Here is a 23,699-nt window from a genome sequence, read left to right as displayed (position 1 = left end):
CAATTCGGACATTGTTTAAAAAATCACCCATTTTAGGGGGCTAGTGGGGTAAATATTGGGGCTACAGGTTAAAACACAACAAACGATGCCCTAAAATGGCCCAATGAACAAACTGTCCAAATTTCATCCAATTCGGACATTGTTCAAAATTTACCCATTTTAGGGGGCTAGTGGGGTAAACACTGGGGCTATCGAGTCAAACAAAACAAATGGCACATCTACATAACCATATCTACCATCTGTGAAAGTTTCATCCAAATCCATCAAACATTTCAGGGCAAAATGGGGTGGACAAACTTCAGGGAAGAAAAAAAAAAAAAAGAAAAAAAAAGAAAAAAAAAAAAAAGAAATCGAGTAAAATCAAGATGTGTCCCCTTCAAGGAAGGGGACCCATAATTAACTCCTTATTGTGTTGGCAAGTGTTAGTGCTCTTTTACACCTCATTTTATTTATCTAAGTTTGTCTAAAGATTGTAGTTTTAGGCACGTTCAGTGACGCTCACTAGAATTTAAACACTGGTTTACTATGTTCAAAAGCAAGTTTCGCCCCAAAACAAAAAGATTTTAATGACAAAGCAGATTATTAAACTTTGCACTTCTCTATCTATGCCATGTAAGAAAAAAAGTTTAGAAACAGGGCTGCAGCTAAGTCTGCAATTTAAAAATAATAATAAAACAATTAGCTTTATTTAAACTGCATTTGAAAATGAAACATACAAAATTAAAAATAAAAGTTATGTAAGTCAGCACATATTCATATGTTTTGTGACGTAAAATCGTTCTTTGTAGTGACGAAAAAATTGTCCTGCAAGGTTTCGCTATATCGAAAAGTTCACCCTCAGTGACTTCTAAGTCATGTGGTGGTCAAGCTGACAATGTCCATTTAATGACCATAAATGGTGGCTTTCAAAAACGTCTACTTTATTTTTTTACCTTTATATATGTTATGCATAACATTTAGCCATCATATGACAAAGTACCGCTTATTGAGTTTAAATGACATTTAAGGTATAAAACCTTTATCAAAACCAAAAATGTGCATGCTAACTTAATAAACCAAATAGCATTGCTGTGCCAAAACAGCTGATTTCTGATTACCGAAAAGATTGTTCAGTAATACTTAAGCTACATTATGATAAAATGCTGTGCTTTTTTGAACTGACAATGAATGTCTAATGACCATTTATTGTGGCTTTCGGAGATGTCTTTCAGTTTGTAACCTTTACATGGTTTAAAAATGTTTGTCTGACATACATGCAACCGAAGTATCATTTATAGAGTTTAAATGATGTCTAAGGTATTAAACCTTCGCAAAAACGGAAAATGCACATACTAACGAAATAAAATTTGTAGCATTGCTGCGAAAAAAGTTCACTTCTAATTACCATATATAACAAAAACAGAAAAAAAAACATATGTGTTCCCTTCAGGGGCGAGGACCAACAACAAAATAAACATTGTATTAACTTGACTTACCTGAACCATATCTTCATTCTTGCAAACCTACATAAAATTTACAAAAAGATTCTAAACACAGTGTTTTCATGAATGACATTGACAACTAGTTGTTGTGTCAAGAAAAGCAAATTAAAACACAAAATGCCCTTATCAAAAAAATGTCAACTCAAATGTTTTACAATATTCAGCAAAGCAGACAAATAATCAAATATAAACTATATGATAATATGGAATGAATCTTTAAGTCACTTCTTTGGTACAATGATATTTCTAGTAAACTAGAATAGTGGTTTTCCTATATATTGCCAGTTTATATATACTACATCATATTTAACGATGTATCACATATACCATTTACTATATTTATAATGGATATATATTTGGCACCTACATTTCATTGGGTCCCTATCTTTTTCCTGGCACTTTATAACATAATTGTTTCTGCAAGCATAATCTAATGCGTCCCCACACATGTGCATATGCAATTTGGTAAAAGCTCCGGACAACAGAGGTTAGCGTCGATTTTTCACGGTTTTATTTCCGTCAGCCATCATTGTCTCGCGGCGTGCGAATGTTTTTAGATAAAGGTATGGCACCGTTAGCAGCAGGAGGGGCCTGTCGTTAACCACCAAAAGACGCAAAACTGCGTGATACAACAATTACATAACTAACGTTTTTAAATGAACTACAAACATATCTTAATTGTACAGTGCAAAAAGACTGCCTGATAGCACATCCAGTTATGCAGAGATATTCGCTTTTCAGTGGGCAGGTTTGTGCTTTCCAAGCCCAATTGGGCTTTTTTCGACATGGAGTTGCGCGTTGTTTTCACGAGGTGGAAAATGGATGAGTCCAACCATTCTTTTAACAAAGTTTCAACATTTATTTTCCTTAATAGCCCTTTGTTTGTGGAATTATGATTTTTAATCCGCACATAGTGTTCCCTGGCACCGTTAAGTTTCTACATACCAACAATACGATTGCTTAGCTAGGCTTTTTATGTCCAAAACCTGTTCTGAAACAGTTTTATTAACGCTTTCAGTTTGAGAAGTCACTTTACACAGGTGTAACAAATCATGCTGCGTTGTCACTCTGCGTTTCGAAACACGAACAACTTGACCTACAGTAAAGTTTACAGCGCAATATAACTAACATCGTTAACATCTTAATTCCAACCAGTGAGAAAATGGTCAAGTGACGACTGCGTTCATGCATGAAGCAGAGGCATTTTTTTCATGTGCCACTATTGTCAATCACTCCCATTGCATCAGCTGTGCATTGAGCGAGCACAAATTTGACAAAAGACAGCACGTAAAACATATTTGGGGCTGTAAGAGTAACTAGAAGGGTGGCTTATCACATATTGCCATTGCATACTGTGACCTGTTTCTTAACATATACTTCAACCCACACTTATTTTATATTGTCCCATATCATCCACTGTCTTTTATAACCTTAGTTGTTTCCGCAAGCAGAAACTCATGAGTCCCCACACATGAAAAGTTGTAAATAATGCATTTCAAGAGATAACAATGAGAAAGTTTGGCATTGTATCGTCAAACACAGTGATCGGTACTGTGCATAAATCAACATGCTATATGGAGTAAAGACTATTTAAATTCATTCCATTCATACAATTTTGAAGGTTTTTCTATTTTATGACTATCTGAAAAAAGTGTTAAATAGTGAGAAAATAGGCTAAAACACAATCAGCGCCTATTAATGGTGAATTGTACATGACTGTAGGGATCTAGTGGAGTAAATGATAGGTACTACAGAGTTTAACACAACAATCAACACCTACAAATGGTACACTGTACAAACTGTCCAAATTGTCCAAATTTCATTTAATTCAGACATTGTTTAAAAAATTAAACCATTTTGGGGGGCTAGTGGGGTAAATGTTGGGCGACAGGGTTGAACATAACAAACAACAACTATAAATAGCACACTCTATAAGCTGTCCAAATTTCATCAAATTCAGACAATGTTTTAAAAAATCACTTTTTTTATGGGGCTAGAGGGGTAAATATTGGGGTTACAGGGTTAAACAAAACAATTGACACCTACAAATGACAAATTCTGCAAGTATTTCAAATTTCACTAAATTCTGACACCGTTTAAAAACTCACCCATTTTAGGGGGTCAGTGGGGTAACTGATAGGTTTTAACACCCAAAAGCATAAAATATGAAACCACGATGACCTAATTAACAGTCGTGTAAAATTTTATACAAATCGAACAATGTTTAAAATTCTAACCACTAGTGGTGTTATTAACAACATTCGTCAACACTTCTGACGGCATAAGGCTGTTAATACCCCTGTGACTGGCATGTTTCCAAAATGTCCACCAAGTAATGGATATATACAACTTCAAGTTACAAAACACTTCAAAATAAGCTGCAATGTACCAATCAAAAACGTATGAAACTCCAGAATCATCTGCTTTATGGTTTTAAAAATTTCACATTTTGGGGGGCTGTGGGTGAACCGAGGAATCAAACTGGGTCAAAATTCACATGGACCATATTTAGACAAATATCTATAACAAAGGTGGGCAACCTTTTTGCATGCACGGGTCAAAATGTACTGACCTATTGTGTAGACGGGCCGCAACGATGGTCATGCAACAACATGAAAGTGCTAGGCGAAGTCAAATACAGAATGAATTTGCCCTTGTACGTAAAAATGTCTATTCTTAGTACTAAACTAAAAACTATCAACGTTTAATGAAACAACTATTTAGTACAAAAATGGGATTTAACACACACGTTCCTCGGACCAATCAAAATAAAATACCAGTCGCGGGCTGCTCAAAAGGTGCTCGCGGGCCGGATGCGGCCCATGGGCCATAGGTTGCCCACCCCTGATCTATAATGTGTGTAAATTTGAAAAAGTTTGAACCATTCTTTCTTGACCAAAACATGGGAACAAATCCGCGTTAGACGGAAAAAAAAATATAGACAAAAACAATATGTGTCCCCTTCAGGGAAGGGGACGCATAAATACTTTAAAATACACTGCAATGTACCAATCAAAAAAGTATGAAACTCCAGAATCATCTGCTTTAGCAAGTATAGCAGTTTTAAAAATTTCACGTTTTGGGGGGCTGCAGGTGAACCAAGGGATCAAAGGGGGTCAAAATTCACATGGACCATCTTGAGACCAATATCTGTAATGTGTGCAAATTTGGAAAAGTTTGAACCATTCTTTCTCGACCAAAACGTGGGAACAAATCCGCATTAGACGGAAAAAAAAATAGACAAAAACAATATGTGTCCCCTTCAGGGAAGGGGACCCATAATAACTAGAAAGGTGGCTTTCTGATATATAGTACTTCCATTTTATATATTCCACATGATATTTACCAATTTAATATACACATTATTTGATTTACATAAATGATAAACTAAAACGAATGGGTCCCCACACGCATGTTTGTGCGGATTTACGGAAAACAAATGTTGCAGTTATTTTTAGATTCTCAAGAACAAATTGTTAGAAAGCATTAACCCAACTTTAAAAAAGTTTTGTCCGTATTCTTTTTGCATCATTATTGTCATATAATTGTTCTTCATTAGCCTTTCACAATGTAGTCGCTGAACGACCGTTTAAAGATTTTTTGACACGATTTTTAATAGCATGCAGTCCTTAGTGATTAACAATAACATTTCTCCCAATCTATATTTAACTTGCATATTGATTCTGGAGTATATGTGTAAAAATTAAAGAAACTATGTTGTGACAAAAAATCATTCAACTGTGTTCTACATTTCCTCCAAGTTGACCTCTAGTCGTCATAAAGCGGCCAACTTGTCAATGACCGTTAAATGACTTTTTATTGCATCTTTAGGAAAACATGTAGTTTTTTCCTTCATGTTAATCAACAACGTTTGCCTGAAATGTACAAAACCGAAACATCAGTTTAATCACTTCTAAGACACAAAACCTTCGCACAAACTGAAAATATGCGTGCTAACTTAATAAAACCACATAGCATTAGCGCGGTGATCTAATCATCAAAAATACTGCCTCGTAAAATGTCCATCCAGGCGCCAAGCATCGATCTCCCGCTACGCATCAAATAGCCGCAGTTGTAAACCAGTATATTACTCCCTTGGGCTTTCCAGTGTACACATACTATGGGATGTAAAGGTAACCATTTGGCCATGGAGTCAAAATTTTGAACACTAAATGAGTAACTCACTGAAAAAAAAATTTTCTTAAAATTTTTCATTTTAGCACATATAACAGGCTTGCATTTCTGACCGAAGCGACTCGAAACACTAAATCTGATTATTTCGGGGTTAAAGGGGTGCACCAAACAACAAAGTATAAAACTACTAGATCATGTACTGTCAGTACAGACTTCGTTTTGGGGGCCTGGGGGTGACGCGTTTAACAAATCAGCGTTAGACAGAAACGAATACTTTGGGGTTGAAGAGGTGAAAATCGGTAAATCCTTTTTAAGGGTACAAAATTCTTTAGAATACCTTACATTGCACAAAACAACAAAGTATAAAACTCCTACATCATGTACTTTTTATGACCAAACCTATATAACAAACAAGCGTTAGACAGAAAAAATAAAATAAAAATACGGACAAAAACAATATGTGTCCCCTTCTTGGAAGGGACATATTTCACTCACTTGGTCTATTACTTCATCAAGACATGTTTTAACAATGCTGTTTGTAGAGTTTTCACTGACAGAAACACTGTTAATCAAATGTAGGACACAACGAACAACCTCAATTTCATCATGATTTTGATCTAAAACAGAAACATTATTAGAAAGCAAATAAATACTTTTTTCGTTTTTCTACACTGAATACCAGCTTTTGTCTTGATGTATATGGAGATGAAAAGCTGTTTATGTCACAGTTGATTAAAAATGTATAAAACTCAAAACATACGCAATTATTACAAAAAAACTCGTACTTTAGTGCAGGAATAAGTTTGAATCACGCATTCTCAATCAAATAGGTGGAACAAAGCAGCGTTAAAACAAACATAAAGGTGGCCCCTAATTAACAGCATCAGCAAGTTAATTTATCTCCACATAAAGTTTATCTCTACATTAATTTTTAGCAAATAAAATACAATACCACCAATAAATTCCGAAAAAAATGATTTTGGTGTTCACCTATGTGTTTTGGCAAATAGTCTAATACATGCAAAACTTGTTTGTCTTTTGCATTTTGTGATTAGTAGTTTGAAATGTTCAAACCTTTATCTATGTTGTCTTTTGGTTTTTCGAGTTCATTAGCAGCAACCTGTATCAAAAACGTACAAATAAGTTAATTGAATTGTTGCAAACTTTAGTGGTGAAGTTACAATTAAATTATATCATTCACCATGTTGTTGAGCAAACCTACAAACAAATTGCCAGATTAGGTAATCAGGAATTCCACTGAATCACAAGCTATTGCCTCTATTTTGTCAACAAAATAAGCCAGTTCAAGGAAAGACACTAATGGAGAATTGTGGACAAACGGCTTAGTTTTGAATAATTATTTCAAATAACCTATAGAGACAGATTTTTAATGCCTATCTACTATATGCGCCATTTAACATGCTAACATAATTGTTTATTTAAAAAAATGTTTTTCCAAATTATTTGATATTCATATGTGCATTTTTTTTCATTCAGAAGGACACATGGATCCTAGTTTAAGACAGGTGAAACTTCTCCTAGAACTAGACGGGTGGCTTAGCACATTTTGCCATTGCACATACACTAGAATAACCTATTTTGGAGTATATATTAGTCATCGTCATTAATAACCTTAGTTGTTTCTGCAGGCAGAAACCCAAGCATCCCCACAAATGCAAAGTTGAAAATGATACATTTTGACAGAAATAATATGTGAAAGTTTGGCATTGACCAGTAGAACACAGTAATCAGTACTGGGCTTAAAGAATCACTCTGTTAACAGTACAAACTTTATAAATCTGATTCACTTCAGAAATTGCTCAGTTTGTGCTATTAAATGTACTATTTTTAAAAAAAGATGGGGTAAATAGTAGCAAAAAGAGTAAAACACAACAGTTTGAAACCTATAAATAGCAAATTCTACAACTGTCTAAATATATTTGAACATTGTTAAAAGATTTACCCATTTTGGGGGCTAGTGGGTTAAATATTGGAGCTATAGGGTTAAATTTAAATACAACAATCAACATCTGTAAACAGCAAATTCTCAAGCTATCCAAATTTCGTTCAATTTAAACATAATTTGAAAAATTTATCCGTGGGTCGCGAAGTGCGGTCGCCTTAACTTTTTCTGGGGTTGCTATAACTTCAATTTATTGGCGTTTAAATATATAACTTTGCTCATGTTTTGCTGTACAACTTGGTACTTAGTATCACAATCTAATCCTTGTGATGCAATAATCAAAAAACGATAGTTGTGACCCAAATCTATATAAAACACAAGTTGTCCAACCCATTGCTACGCGATAGAGCCCCATGAATGACATACTGTATCCAAAATAATACCGCGGGTCCAGGGAAAGATACATAAATTTACTGATTTCTGCAAGCTGGTGGGCTTTAACGTGAGGTAGATTGGCCAAATAAAATACAACTTTAGGGTTCTAACATTTGAGCGTAATAATGTACGCTAAATGCTAATATTTAAAGTCTACTTGAAAATTAGGCAGGCATATTTACATGAAAATAGTTTCGGTTTCGGCATTACTTAAACAGTTTTCTCCTTATCGGAAGAAAATGGGGTTGCATGTAAATGCTGATTTAATTTTCTCTTAAATTGGGGTAGCTATAAAAAAGGTTGAAGACCACTGCTATAAGCTAGCCAAATTCCAGCCAATACCAACAAATCACACATTTTAGGGGGCTAGCAGGGTAAATACTAGGGTTTGCAAGAAAACGAAGTAAAGTGCACATCTACTTAACTATATCTACCATCTGTGTAAGTTTCACCCAAATCCATTCGACATTTCATTGCAACACAGGTCGGCCAAACATTGGGTAGAAAAAACAACAACAAATAGAGTAAAATCAACATGTGTACCCTTCAGGAAAGGGAAGCTACAAAAACAGATAATATTACAGTGACAGCCAAGACAAAAAGCGATGTTGTTGCAAAGTACAGCAATTTTTTTACTTAATTTTGTTTTATAATATAAACATGATAACCTGCATAAGCTTCTTGTCATGTGTTAACCACTGTTCCGTGATAAGTATTTTATCATTATATTAGATATAATTATATATAACAACTTAGTTTGGCCGGAGGCAAACGTAACATATGTAATAATAGCCAGGTTTATTTTTTTGTAAAATAATGTGCTGAAACTGAAATCACATTTACCTACTTCAGCAGAAATAGATTCAACAGAAAAATGAAAAAATGCATGCCCCTTCATGGTAGGGGCTCCATAAATATGGAGAGCATAGATTGAGTGACAAAAGATGTTGGTGTTACTTAAAAATCAGGATCACACGAATACATTTAGCACGTGTCTTGTAGCATTTAGCAGATGTAAAGTATTTCCAATGTATACAACAAATTTATTACTATTTTAGCTTTTTCACATTTGTATGTGTAAGAAATAGCAGTATACTTGTGTCATTGATAATAGTGATGGGATGATACCAGGTTTTGAAGCGAGTACCGATACCGAGTACCACATGTATATACCTTCGATACTGAGTACCGAGTACTTAAGTGTAGTGTTGTGCTTATGTATATCACTGTCTAATTTATCTGCCATGGTCGGGGTCATAGGTGTAGACTATAGAGTTTTAAAAAACACTGGGGATGCGACTTTTGATCACCGACGCCGATACCTATATCATGTGCAGTATCTGTACCCGTATGGGACCAAACACCGATACCTTCGTAGTTTCTATCACATTGTTTGCAAATAGTCACTTGGCACAATTTCTTCGTGTGGTTTGGACGTTTGCTGTGCGTCTAATAATGTCTGATGTAAAGAAAGGACGATTTGCGGAATCAGCAACTTCAACGACGATTTAGTTCTCAAATAATGTGTTACGGTGGGCGATTCACGTTTTAAATATAGCCGACCATGTATTGTATACCCCTAAACTGAGGTCTATTCGGATCAAGTTTAGGCCGTTGCAGTGCTTTGCAAACGGACATTACACTCGGCTTTTATATTTATTTTTTTTGCAAACGTTAGTCTATATGTCATGTTTGTGTTGCATTAAAATGTCCGCTTATTGCGAAACACCGACGTCTGTTCGATCAATGGCATGAGTTCAAGCGCATTTGTTTAGCTGGAAACACGTTTTAAAACCGACGTAACTTGAACAAAGATGCGATTTTGGTGTTATACAAAGGTCAAGGGCGGGGGGTGCCGCGCACTCTACGCCAGTGGTCGAGGTACAAGCGTGCACGCACACATGCTGACAGCAAAAAAATATACGTAAACTGGCGGAACCTTTTTCCAATTTTGTGCTGTCCGAAGCAAATATTGGCAAAAAGTTGCCCGTATTCTTACGGTGTAAATCGGCCATCGGTACTCGCACGTTGGTATCGAAAACTGAGACAAAATATTTCGATACCGAGTACGAGTATCGATACCACTGAAATCGTTCGATACCATCGATACCGAGTACCGGGTACTCGTCCCATCACTAATTGATAACAAACATATTGTTATAACATTTGCAACGAAGTGGGCAAACATATTTCCGTCTAACCTTTTCAGTATTTTTCTGCATCTCATATGTTTTGTCAAATTCAGCCCACCATGGCACTTCTTCATTATTGGAAATCGTGTTGCTGGCACCAAGAGTGTATACATCATTAAACCTTAAACAAATAAAAACAATTTCAATTTGAATAAGGTAATGATTAAAATGTAAATTGTGCATTTATCTCAATGAATACAAAAACCGTAATGCAATAAATAACCAACAGATATACAATCCAGCAAAGTGAACGAACCAACTGTCAGCAGTAGAAAAATATGATGCAACAATCACAATTGCTAATTCTTAACAGAATCATCTTATTTCGTATTGCCTTATCTAATCGCTAATTGTGACATAATAAAAAATGAAAGTGATGTTCCGGGAAAGATGCTGACTGCAATTACTTGCAAGTACATACTGCACTAAACTTAATGTATCAAACTGTTGTGCATTTAAACAATGTTGAATGTGACAAAAATAGTAAAAAACTTGTTATATTGTTTACGACCTGCCAAACACGTAATCGTTTGTCACAAATATTTAATCGATGTTAATCAACCAATTTTGTTGATTAAAGGCACACAGAAATAATAACTAGCCAATAGTACCCAACTTTAATGCATTCATGACTTTGCACAACTTAACAGGTGGATCACCGTTTCAGAAAGGCGTTTAATAGTCCTCATAGTTAATAGATGTTGCCGGTTTGTGTTTTGCAACAGCAACTATACGTTGATTATGTGACAGTCAAGTTGAATTTGCAGCTAAATAAATAAGCTAGATCAGGGGCGGGCAACTTCTCCAGTCGGCGGGCCTGATATGGGAAAATGAAGTACTTGGCGGGCCGGATTCCTAAATCGATACGATACATTAATCGCGCATTTATCCAGTGATTTAAAACGGATTTTTGACCACCTAAACCAAATACAATCAAGAACGTCACAATTACAATACAGTCCAAACAATCTAACTGATATAACATAAAATTATTCACCACAGCAAATTTAATGCATACACCACAGACTTAGATACTGCTGAAACACTAACTAGGCTAGACGTGTGGAAACAAAGGAAACCGTGAAATCAGGCCACACACAAGGTTGGCAGTTATGTCGTAACAATGGACGCATGGTGCGATGGTAACAACGGCGGGAAAGTTGTTTGCTATTGGGGAGCGTTACTGTCCGTTACAACTATAATTTGACGCAGTAAGCAAGTAGTGGGGGATTGCGGAAGACTGTGGCCGCGGGCCACATTATCATGTAAGACCAGAAACTATCTGCGGGCCGCTCAAAATCCCGTCGCGGGCCGGATCCGGCCCGCGGGCCGTATGTTGCCCGCCCCTGAGCTAGATAGTAGTGTCAACTAGAAGGGTGGCTTAGCACATATTGCCCTTGCATATACACTATAGCATATTTTGAAACATTAATATATTTCCTACACTTATTTACATATGAATCCAATATCATCCACTGTCTTTTATAACCTTGGTTGTTTCTGCAAGCAGAAACTCATGGGTCCCCTACACATGCAAAGTTGTAAATAATGCATTTCAAGAGATAACAATGAGAAAGTTTGGTATTGTTAAGTCAAACACAGTGAATGGTACTGAGCATAAATAAATATGCTATATCCAGTACAAACTATTTAAATTCATCCCATTCATACATTTTTGAAGGTTTTTTTAATTTATGGTCTATCTGAGAAAATAGAACAAAACGAAACAATTAAGCTCCTATTTATGGCGAATTGCACGCAATTGTAGGGGGCTAGTGGAGTAAATAATAAGGCTACAGGGTTGAACACAAGAATCAACACCTATAAATGGTAAACTGTACAAGCTGTCCAAATTTCATCCAATTCAGACGTTGTTTAAAAAACTGAACCTGTAAATATTGGGGTTACAGGGTTAAACACAACAATTGACACCTATAAATGACAAATTCTACAAGTTTCATTTTATCCCGGCACCTTTTAAAAAACTTACCCATTTTAGGGGGTTAGCGGGGTAACTAATGGGGTTCAACACCCAAAAGTATAAAATGTAAAACCACAATGACCCAATCAACAGCCATGTTCATTTTTATCCAAATCGAACAATGTTTAAAATTCTGACCACTAGAGGTGTTATTAGCAACATTCATTAACGCTTCTGACGTCATAAGGCTGTTAACACCCCTCTGTTAGCATGTGCAAAACCGCCCACCAAGTATTGCAGAAACACAAGTAGCACATGTTCTGTTGCCTATATTATACCATTACACCATAGAAATCTTTCGTTTGTGGTGCGCATCAACATAGTAAAACGTTTTACACTGTGGGGGCTAGTGGGGTAAATACTGGGGTTATCAAGTCAAACGAAGCAGGGGACACATCTACATGACCATATCTACAATCTGTGAAAGTTTCATCCAAATCCATTAAACATTTAATGCCAAAAGTGCATGAACAAACTTCGGCGGAAAAAAGAAAAAAACTGAATGAAATCAAGATGCGTCCCCTTCAGGGAAGGGGACCCATAATTATTGTTTTTGTCAGGGCCAGCTTACAATTCTGGACAAAACACTTTGCCGCTTAACATGGGTGACCCCAACTAAAAATGCTATGCATAAAACCAACAATTTATAAAAATTGTAAAAAAAACATATATGCAGTGTGTACCTGTGTGCCACCACAACCTAAAAATGTAGAGACATCAAACATCATGATGTTGGTGGTTTTAACAAAGTAATAGAAGCTGTCGGAGTTATGTTATTCTACCGCAATATTTATTTTCGACTTTTTGTCGACCTGTCAGACAAACGGCCAATAAAAAAATCCCGTGCGTATGACCGATTTCCCGGGAAGAAGCTTCCCAACTTCCCCACATTTTCCCGAAGGAAAAAGATATAAAATAGGATGAAACAGTATATGTCTCTATCACACAGGGAACACATAACCATTCACTTTTGTGTGATTACGGTAGGTAAACTTATCTTACCTTTTTTCATCATCTGAACTCCATCTTGATGGTTTTCTTAAAACAAAGATGCTTTACATATACATAAATAAACACAACCCACTACTGTAAATAAATGATATTTCTTTTGCAAACAACACAGTGAAGTACTATTTTATTGAAAATGATCTAAATTTATATTTTTGACATTATTGTTACTTAATTTGGAAACATGTAAGTCAGGGGTCGCCAACCCCTGGCACCAAGGTTGGCATGCGAGGTGATTTTTCATGACACGCCAACCGATTTGCATGTTTATATTGAAGTAATAATTTAACCTGTTACACTGCTTGTTTATAGTTTTTATTATTGACATCTGCTGGCACGAACCACGATTATTTATGAAAAGATTGGCATGGGAGGTCATTAACACATGGAAATAACAAGTAAATTGACATGCGTCGCCGAAAAGGTTGCCGACCCCTGATGTAAGTCCACAAACATGTCTTGTATATTCAGCTTTAAGTACTAAACTTCAATTATTAATTAGTGCCATTTCATCACAGTTATATTATTAATACTAATGAGAAGTAAATACACAACTGGGCATACTACCTAGAACTTCCTTGACTTGAAGATGACCATGATCGAGATCGAGATCTTGAGTAGGAATAAGACCTTGATGTTGAACGCGAATAAGATCTTGAATAAGATCGACTTGTATAGGATCTACTGTAAGATCTTGAATATGATCGACTATAAGAGGAATATGATCGACTACTTGATCTATGTCGATATCTTCTTCGGTGCCGTGAGCGAGATCTTGATGTGTATGATGACGAATATGAGCTGTGATATGAAAGGCAAAACATTCTGTAAACACTCAGCCAATGTCAGATTACCAGATAACAGAGAAAATCATTTAGAAGCACATTAAAATCACAGATTTAACAAAAAAAGTTGATTCCACAATAAAAACCTGTTTAACAAAATTCTTTCTAACCTGGAACCTGAGCGATGTTTCCGCTTGTTATCATCACTGTCATCTTCCACATATATTCCTATCCCTCCTTCTTCCAAAGCATTAAAACCTCCTCGGCCCCAACCAGGAGGGCCTGGCATCCATGAATTTCCTCTCCATAAACCTCGGCCACCACGGCCAGGACCCGTTCCAATCATACCACCAGCTGATGGATCCATATAACCAACACCATCTTTATGGAAATGTATATTTTATACTTTTTTCTTGCCTGTTAGAAATCTTATGCTTCATAAACTGACCATTTTATTTTTTTATTATAAACGTTTAAAAAGTACAAAATAGTTCGGATAAGCTATATTCCAAACTAGAAAGGTGGCTTTCTGATATATTTCCATTTTATATATTCTACATCCTCTATTACCAATTTACTAAACACATCATTTGATCTACATATACGATTGTTTGCGGATTTACGGTAAACAAATGTCGCAGTGATAAAGCATTAACCCAACAATAAAAAAATTGTCCATACTTTTTTGCACCATTATTGTCATATAATTACAAAAACACTAAAAAAGAACGAAACAAATACTTTTAAATCTCTTGCTTTGACCCAGATATTGTCATCCAAGGTCAGGTTTCACACACAAATTTTTCTAGAAAGCTGTAACAGTTGTGTTACAGACACTATGAATTAAAAAGCAATTTGCTACAAGCTTATACACAAAAAAATGTTTTTTCACTTGTTTCGCAAAACGAGTACCATTGACCTGTAGTAACCTATCCGGGTAAACACGCCGAACGACCGGTTGACCTTTTGACACCGTCTTAAATATCACGCCGTCAACAATACCGTTTTGCCTAATTTATACACGACTTAAGTATTAATTCTTGAATAGATTGTCAAAAAAATGCTACGTTATGACGAAAAAAAGTTTTGAACTGTGAGTCATGCAACGGCCAAGCTGACAACTAACATTTAAAAAACATTTATCTTGCGAAAAAGCCAAGTTTATTTTTTCATCTTTATGTTGATTAACAAACTTGTGCGTGACATATACGAAACCGAAGCATGTTTATCAAGTTTAAACTATAAATCATGTCATAGGTTTGAAATCTTCACCAAAACTGAAAATGTGCGTGATAACTCAATAAAACGACACAGCATTCCTGCACACAAAAAAACAGCTGATTTCTAATCACCTAAACAACTGTTTCGTATAACGTCTGTCCAGACGTCAAGCTGAGCACTCCCGCTCTGCCACCTTAATCGTAAACCAGTGAATTCCTCCCTTGGGACTTATATCTGACTGATAGCGTACACATATTATGGGTTGTAAAGGTAACTGGCCAAATTTTAAATACTAAATGAATACCCTGCTTAAACAATTGTTAATTTTTTTAAATATTTCTGCACCATAGGGCTTGTATTTCTGCCTTAAACTAAAACCGAATATTTTGGGGTTTAAAGGGTGAAAAATGGGTGAATCCGAAAAAAAGATACAAAACTCTTTAAAAAAGCTTACATTGCACCAAACAACAAAGCATGAAACTCCAAGATGCTGGACTTTAGTCAGTACAGCCGTTTCAAAAATTTTACGTTTTGGGGGCCTGTGGGTGAACCGCTGGGTCAATTGGGGTCAAACTTCAGGAGGATCAAATTTGGATTATTAACTAACATCTCTGTAAATTTAAAGCACTCTTTCTTGACCAAACGCGTCTCACAAGCCAGCGTTAGACAGAAAAAAGAAAAAAAAATATGGACAAAAACAATATGTGACCCCTTCAGGGAAGGGGACCCATAAATAAGAACTTCTTCTGAAAACCTTACCATTGCACCAACCAACAAAACATGAAATTCCTAGTTCAGGGGTTCCCAACCTGTGGTACCCGTACCATTAGTGGTACGCGAAGGTTTTTCAGGTGGTACTTTTTCACTGGTTTTTCACAAAAACCTGGATTTACAACTTCATATTTTGTTTATCTGGCTTTGTCTACAAAACAATTTTCCCCAAACCTATTCTTATTGTTACGTAACTACTCCTGTTGTTTCAGATCATTATGATCTTCAAAATATAGGCCATGTCAATTGTCAACAATAAGCACAGTTGCTTTGAAAAACCGCACATTGCTGTGGGACAGTAGACGTTATTCATGTCAAGCAGCGCAAATGCATGAAACAAAAATCTCATTAAATTTAGTTGTGATGCTTTAGTGTTATTTTAGCAGGACAATATTATTATTCTCCATTAAATATGATTGAATCAAATTAGTCGTTCTGCAAGAAGTGGTATGCGTGGCAGTACAGAGCATCCTAGTGGTACGAGATCATATAAAGGTTGGGAAACCCTGTCCTAGATGTTGTACTTTAGTCCGTATAGCCATTTTTTAAAAAATATACGTTTTGGGGACATGTGGGTGAACCGCTGGGTCATTCGGGTCAAACTTCAGAAGGATCAAATTCGGGTTAATAACCAACATCTGTCCAAATTTGAATAAATTTAAAGCACTTTTTCTTGACCAAAGAAGCGTTAGACAGAAAAAAAACGGACAAAAACAATATGTGTTCCCTTCAGGGAAGTCGACCCATAATAAAACATTATGTATCACACAACGTCAATAAATTTTAAAAATTTGATAATTTAAATTCCACACCTCCACGGCCTCTTCCTCTAAATCCAGCTCTTGATCTTCCTCTTCCACGAATATTTGGGTAACCTCGAAAACCACGGCCACCCCGAAAAAAAGGATCAAACATACCACGACCGCGTACTGAAAACATGCCTCTGGCACGCTGGTATTCTCCAAGAGCCTTAAAAAAAAGATTGTTTTTAATTCATAACATACATACTGATTATGAAAAAGTGAATTGTTTCATACGGCTATTGACCCAGTTTTAGGTTTCAGTCAATTAATATCAGCCAAAATCATTTTTTTTACAAAGGCATTGCCTAAACAGTAAATATTGGGCCTATCTTAACTCATGATTGCTGATAGTGTTGTCCATTGATTTAATGGTATTTAGGGGAGGAATAATATCTTTTTATGTGCCAAGTGCAGAATTTGTTAAAAATTCTGGGCATCACTGGTTTAATATCAATATTCCATTTGTTGCATTTACAATGACATACATTCAGTTTAATTGGGCCTACCGTATATACTCGCGTATAGGTCGCAACCTTTTTCCTTATATTTAAAAAAAAAATATAGGTGCGACCTATCCACTCGACATAAGTGCAAATCGCCACCAAGTCGGAACAAAATTGAAAGTTTTCGGCTATTGCAAGTACTGTATTTTCCGGTCGGCTTATTGGGCGGATATAACGTATTTATTTGAGTATAACGCGCAAAATTCCATACTAATTTTCAATAAAAAATTAAGGGTGCGCGTTATAGACGCGAATTGTAGTGAAAATGTGCTATCGAAAACGGGTGCATGCGCTCGTGCACACACATACCAATGCGAGACAGTTTCATGAGCGCACACATGTCAGCTCAGCGTGCGTTGGATTTTCCTGCTTTGTTGAGAAAACATAGTTTTGCGGTTTCAATGCAATGCAGTTCAATGGTAAAAAACAACCAATTGCACCGGCTATTTATGCAAAAAAGCTCGGCTAAGGGCCTTTTAAATCCCTAGATTTTCAGTGTGACTTATGTGCGAGTCAACTCTAAATTACACTTTTTAAACACAAAACTAGAAGGGTGGCTTAGCACATTTTGTCGTTGCATTTACACTATCACCTATTTTAAAACATTAATATATTTCCTATGCTTATTTTGTATTGGGTCCCATATTAGTCATCGTCTTTTATAACCTTAGTCGTTTCTGCAGGCAGAAACTCATGGGTCCCCACACATGCAAAGTTGAAAATAATGCATTTCAAGAGATAACCATTAGAAAGTCTGGTGTTTTAAGGTAAAACACAGTGATCGGCATTGGGCTTAAATAATAATACTATGTAGAATACAAACTATAAAATTAGATTCACCCCAGATATTGTTTGAAGTACAGACGAATCTGGTTAATCGCTTCATCGATTTGCCAAGGGCATTTGATGCTATTAACCGGATATGCGATAATCCGGTTGCTATGTAAACAGTCCACGCAGTTATCAAAAGTGCTCATTTACACTTTCCCAGCTAAAACTAAGTTGCAGTGACGCTCAACTATGGCAACGAAAAACGAGTCGGACAAACTTTGGGTAAAAACACCCATTTTAGGGGGCGAGCGGGGTAAATACTGGGGTTATCAACAAAAACAAAGTGGGATGCACATCTACATAACTATATCTACCATCTGTGTAAATTTCAGCCAAATCCATCAAACATTTGATGGAAAAAGCAGTTGGACAAAATTCCGGGAAAAAATACCCATTTTAGGGGGCTAGCGGGGTAAATACTGGGGTTATCAACAAAAACAAAGTGGGCTGCACATCTACATAACTATATCTGCCATCTGTGAAAATTTCAGCCAAATTCATCAAACATTTGATGGAAAAACGAGTCAGACAAACTTTGGGAAGAAAACAAAAGAAAAAAAACAAAACAATTCGAGTAAAATCAATATGGGTCCCCTTCCCATTACTCAAACATTTTAAAGCCATGGTAAAATAGGCTATAAAGCAAAATAAAAAGTAGATGACTTCGTTTCGTAAACAGGCAACCTAAAAGATTTTTATCACAACTTAAGTGAAACTAGAAGGGTGGCTCAGCACATATTTCAATTGCACATACACTATAACCTATTTTGAAACGTTAATATATTCCCTACACTTTTTTATATTGGGTCCCATGCCACCCACTGTCTTTTATAACCTTAGTTGTTTCTGCAGGCAGAAACTCATGGGTCCCCCACACATGCTAAGTTAAAAACTATGCATTTCAAAAGACAACCATCAGTAAGTTTGGTGTTTTAAGAAAAACTGTGGTCAGATCTTTGCTTAAATAATCATGCTATTAAAAGTACTAACAATGAAAATCTGATTCAATTGACACATTGTTTGAAGTTTGTCCTATTTAGTGCTCTATTTATAGAAAAGAAGGGATAAATAGTGGCAAAATAAAGTGAAACACAAAAATCGACACCTATAAAAAACAAATTCTACAAGCTGTCCAAATTTCATTCAATTCCGACACAGTTTGAAAAAATCGCCCATTTTAGGGGGCTGGTTAGGTAGATGTTAAAGTTATAGGGTGAAACATAACCATAAACACCTAAAAATGACATAATCTACTAACCATCCCAATGTCATTCAATTCAGACATTGTTAAAAACATGGACCCATTTTGGGGGGCTAGTGGGGTAAATGTTGGGAAGACAGGGTTGAACACAACAATCAACAATTATAAATAGCACACTCTATAAGCTGTCCAAATTTCATCCAATTCAGACATTGTTTAAAAAATTCACCCATTTTAGGGGGCAAGAGGGGTAAATATTGGGACTTCAGGGTTAAACACAACAATCGACACCTATAAATGACAAACTCTGCAAACTGTCCAAATTTCATTTAATTCCAACACTGTTTAAAAATTTCACCCTTGTCAGTTTCATTTTAACCAAATCAGGTAATATTTGAAATTTTGACCACTAGAGGTGTCATTATCAACATTCGTTAACACATCTGACGTCATAAGGCTGTTAACACCCCCTCTGACTGACATGTGCAAAACCGTCCACCAAGTATTGCACAAACACAAGTACCATATGTTCTGATGCCTATATTATACTATTACACCAAAGAAATTTTCTGTTTGTGGTGCGCAGCAACCTACAAAAACGTTTTACATTTCGGGGTCTAGCGGGGTAAATACTGGGGTTATCAAGTCAAACGAAGTAGATGGCACATCTGCATAACCATATCTACCATCTCTGAAAGTTTCATCGAAATCCATCAAACATTTCATGGCAAAGTGGGGTGGACAAACTTCAGGGAAGAAAAAAAACAAAAAGAAAAACAAACAAAACAAATCGAGTAAAATCAACATGTGTCCCCTTCAGGGAAGGGAACCCATAATAAGAAACTCAGATGAATAATATTAATAACACTGATACGAAGAAATTGGAGCCCAAACCCGAAAGTACAAGCCCAAAACCCTGTCCGAACAAATATTGCAGTCTCAGGAAAGACCAAAAAAACAAACACAACAGACAATTGGACATTAACAAGGCGTTTTGGACTTTTTGATATTAGGTCAGGTCCAGAAACTGGTTACTTAGCTAGATAAATTTATTAAGACAATACAAGTCTGGCCCGAATTAGGCACATATTTTCGAAGAAACCTAAGCTCAACCCCCGCCCGAAATACAACTCTGGACCGATGCAGCGTGCAATATTAAGTTTAGGGCCTTTAGCCTTCAGGTTCTCCAACCCTGATCTATCTAAACTGTCATGTCAGCAACTCAGTATACATACATTTGATTACCATTTACCTTTTATGGAACTCTGGGTTAACCCTTAGTTGGTTCAAGCGGTAATGTGTGTCACTATTCACAGTTTGATAAAACTAACTGAAAATGTGATATATCTAACTAAATACACTCACAATAAGAATTACAAAAAGCATGCTAAACATACACTGTCGAAGTTTTCATTTGGAATCACTTTAAAATCCCCCTCTGCAAAGTCAAATGATTCGCTGAAAGTTGAGGAGATAGAAGATAATGACATCGATGAAATGCTGTTGGACCTGTAAGAAAACAGGACTTTCAATTTATTACTTTAAGCTGCAACTTTCCTTAAATTTCCACCTTTTGAAATATGACAAAAAAGTTTTACAAAGACAAAAAAACCACAAGCTGTGTTGCAGTGAAGGTTTAACAACTCAGTTTCCAAATTTCGCAATACACATATGATAAAAAAAACCTGTAATGCTTTTCACCTCGGTTTCGATGACCACTTTTGTTGCTATGTTCAAATCAACCAAGTTTTACCAACTTGTTTTATACAAAATAGAAAGGATATTGTTACCACAGCAAGCGGTACCATGCAATGGCCAAAAAATTTCATGGTTTGGGGGCTGCTGGGTCATCCGACGTCAAATTTTAAAAGGATCAACTTCGTATAACTAACGAACATGTTTATAAATTTCAATTAATTTGAAGCAGTTATTTTTCATTTGAAGCAAACCAGCACAAGAAAAAAAAAAAAAAACGGGAGAAGGGATCAATGATAATCTTTAATTATTATTATTGCTCAAGTTCAAAGGACTGTTGATAAAGTACAAACCAACCTGCTGCGAAGTGGCCTATCTTTTTCAGCTTTATTATCATTTACATCTTCTAAAAGTTTGGTACTTTTATCTTGGGCAAAAAGATTTTCAACATCTGAATCTTCTTTCTTAATACGCTTGCTTTTCTTCTTCTTTTTCTTTTTTTCCTTGTGCTTTTTCTTTTCTTTAGGTTTCTTTTCAGTGTCCTTTTGTATGTCATCACTTGCAGAATGCTCGATTTTTTCGTCATCTATGTTTTCATGTACTACTGGTTTCGATGAGTTTAATCGTTTCTCTGCATTCAAGTAAAATGGCATACTTTAGCTTGATAACATGTACATAGATATATATCAAAATTCTTGACAGCTTAAAGACTATAAAACTATAATACCTGATCAATATTTTATGTTTTTAAAAACATCTTGGGTCAATGGTTGTAATTTGGTTGTGACATTGACAATTTATTTTAAACCTAGTGATAAATTTGAATAAAAAAAGGTGAAAGCACATCATAATTAGACTAAACAAAGAAAAAAAAGTTTGTGGGGAAATTCTGGGGATACCTTTTTGTGATTGCTTTGCTAATAGTTCAGCTTCCTCAAGGGGGTATAATTCTTCAGCATCATGCAAAGGATCAAAAAATGTAGTGCTATCATCTTTACTTATATCCTGTAAGATCAAACATAACTAGTATATGTATCTCTTTTTCATGGTTATTCATATACATGCACGATTTGCCATACGACAATATACATAAATTTGTCAACAAATTTTATTTGAGTCTCTATAGTAACATAACATTAAACAACATAATTATTTTAAAAGCAGAAACAAATGGGTCTCACTAACGTATTAATAGGGTGATATCAATTATGTGTTTGGAAACACAAATGTGTGAAATGAAAGAAATCAATTTGTCACATTCAACCAAAGCTTTCAATCGACTTGCCCAAGTAATTTTTTTATTATCCTTGTTTAAATAGTAAAGAAATACAAAACAAAAAATGTACTTATCAATACATTTTTCTTATTAAAGTGCAAAGCTTTTAAACATCATAAATCATTCAATGTCCAAACTTAGTTAGTATTTTTGACACATTAACACAACTGGAACAAATCATTCTTAACTGTTTTGGAAGATGTTTAGTGATAAACAGTGCAACCCTGTACATGAAGATAAAATTGAAGGGGATTAATAACTAGAAGGGTGGCTTAGCACATATTGCCATTGCATATACATTATAACCTACTTTAAAACATTACTATATTTCCTACACTTATTTTATAATGGGTCCCATATTATCTACTGTCTTTATAACATTGGTTGTTTCTGCAGGCAGAAACTCATGGGTTGCAAAGTTGTAAATAATGCACCCCACACATGCAAAGTTGTAAATAATGCATTTCAAGAGATAACTATGAGAAAGTTTGTTGTTGTAAGGTAAAATACAGTGACTGGTACTGAACATAAATAAATATGCTGTATGGACTACAAACTATTCAAATTTCATTCCATTCATCCAAATAGCATATTTATTTACGCTCGGTACCGGTCACTGTGTTTTATCTGACAACAACAAACTTTCTCATAGTTATGAATATATATTCATGAATATATTCATTCCATTTATACAAGGTTTTTCTCTGTCTGAGAAAAAAGGCTAAACACAACAATCAGCTCCTTTTAAAATTGCACCTGATTGTAGGGGGTGGTGGGGTCAATGATAGTGCTACAGGGTAAAACAACAATCGACACCCATAAGTGGCACACTCCAGAAGCTGTCTAAATTTTATTCAATTCAGACATTGTTTAAAAAATTGACGCATTTTGGGGGCTAGTGGGGTAAATGTTGGGGTCAAAGGGTTGAACACAACAATAGACAACTATAAATGGCACACTCTATAAACTGTTGAAATTTTATCCAATTCGGACATTGTTTAAAACATTCACCAATTTTAGGGGGCTAGAGGGGTAAATATTGGGGCTACAGGGTTAAACACAACAATTGACACCTATAAATGACAAGTTCTACAAGCTGTCAAAATTTCATCTAATTCCGACACCATTTAAAAACCTCACCCATTTTAGGGGGTTAGTGGGGCAACTAATGGGGTTCTACACCCAAAAGTAAAAAATATGAAATTACAATGACCCAATCAACAGTGGTGTAAATTTTTATCCAAATCGGCCAATGTTTAAATTTCTGGCCACTAGAGGTGTTTTTAGCAACATTTGTTAACACATCTGACGTCATAAGGCTGTTATCACCCCTCTGACTGGCATGTGCAAAAACGCCCACCAAGTAATGCACAAACACAAGCAGCATAGTCTCTGGTACCTTTACTATACTGTTACTCCACAGAATTTTTTCGTTTGTGGTGCGCAGCAACATGCAAAAACGTTTTACATTTTGGGGGC

General features: G+C 35.7%; 1 protein-coding gene across 2 annotated transcripts in view; it reads right to left on the bottom strand.

Moving 5' to 3' along the window:
* LOC145233003 (uncharacterized) overlaps positions 1–23,699 on the bottom strand; it is an 82,708-nt gene that overhangs the window by 29,365 nt on the left and 29,644 nt on the right. For both annotated transcript variants that reach the window (XM_080097666.1, XM_080097667.1), the window contains exons 10-20: positions 21,844–21,949; positions 21,302–21,575; positions 20,647–20,758; positions 16,724–16,880; positions 14,090–14,300; positions 13,702–13,935; positions 13,129–13,164; positions 10,155–10,266; positions 6,690–6,735; positions 6,111–6,232; positions 1,476–1,502 (exon numbers count right to left, since the gene is read on the bottom strand). In XM_080097666.1, the coding sequence (XP_079953792.1) occupies positions 1,476–1,502; positions 6,111–6,232; positions 6,690–6,735; positions 10,155–10,266; positions 13,129–13,164; positions 13,702–13,935; positions 14,090–14,300; positions 16,724–16,880; positions 20,647–20,758; positions 21,302–21,575; positions 21,844–21,949 (1,437 nt within the window). The remainder of the gene's footprint in view (positions 1–1,475; positions 1,503–6,110; positions 6,233–6,689; positions 6,736–10,154; positions 10,267–13,128; positions 13,165–13,701; positions 13,936–14,089; positions 14,301–16,723; positions 16,881–20,646; positions 20,759–21,301; positions 21,576–21,843; positions 21,950–23,699) is intronic.

This window comes from Phallusia mammillata, chromosome 6 (assembly GCF_965637545.1).
Source record: "Phallusia mammillata chromosome 6, kaPhaMamm4.hap1.1, whole genome shotgun sequence".
NCBI classification, from domain to species: domain Eukaryota; kingdom Metazoa; phylum Chordata; class Ascidiacea; order Phlebobranchia; family Ascidiidae; genus Phallusia; species Phallusia mammillata.
This window is presented reverse-complemented; position numbering and strand designations above follow the sequence as displayed.